General features: G+C 24.6%; 1 protein-coding gene across 3 annotated transcripts in view; it reads left to right on the top strand.

The window, feature by feature from the left end:
* The window catches only part of LOC108574604 (popeye domain-containing protein 3-like), a 12,458-nt gene extending 12,141 nt beyond the window's left edge, over nucleotides 1-317 (top strand). The window contains exon 9 of one of the 3 annotated variants that reach the window (XR_001891421.1): nucleotides 207-267. Coding sequence is in view for 1 of the 3 variants with exons in the window: in XM_017937223.1 (XP_017792712.1) it covers nucleotides 204-271 (68 nt within the window). In the remaining 2 variants the exon portion in view is untranslated. Of the gene's footprint in view, nucleotides 1-203 lie in introns of all 3 variants that reach the window. The other 2 variants (XR_001891420.1, XM_017937223.1) reach the window with 2 other exon arrangements.

The following is a 317-nucleotide window of genomic DNA, read 5'->3' on the forward strand; positions in this document are numbered from 1 at the left end:
TTTCATTATAACTATTGAAATTTTTATTAATATGCTTAGTTGTGTTTGTATATTTTACATTATGGAATTATATCCTTAAAATGTATCTTATTAGAGTTATATGTAAATGCACTTTATATAAAATATGTATTAAAATTTTAAAGACTTTAATTCATACTAAATAGGAATAATAAAAAAAAATGTTTGTATTTATTACGTTACAGCAGCAGGAGATCCAAATGCATGGAGATTGGGAAGAATCGAAGAGACTGATCATGAAACACCTGTTTAATGAAATGAATATTAGATGAATGTCATCCTCGACAGTCAATATAAAG

This window comes from Habropoda laboriosa, unplaced genomic scaffold, assembly GCF_001263275.1.
Source record: "Habropoda laboriosa isolate 0110345459 unplaced genomic scaffold, ASM126327v1 scaffold175, whole genome shotgun sequence".
Lineage (NCBI taxonomy): Eukaryota > Metazoa > Arthropoda > Insecta > Hymenoptera > Apidae > Habropoda > Habropoda laboriosa.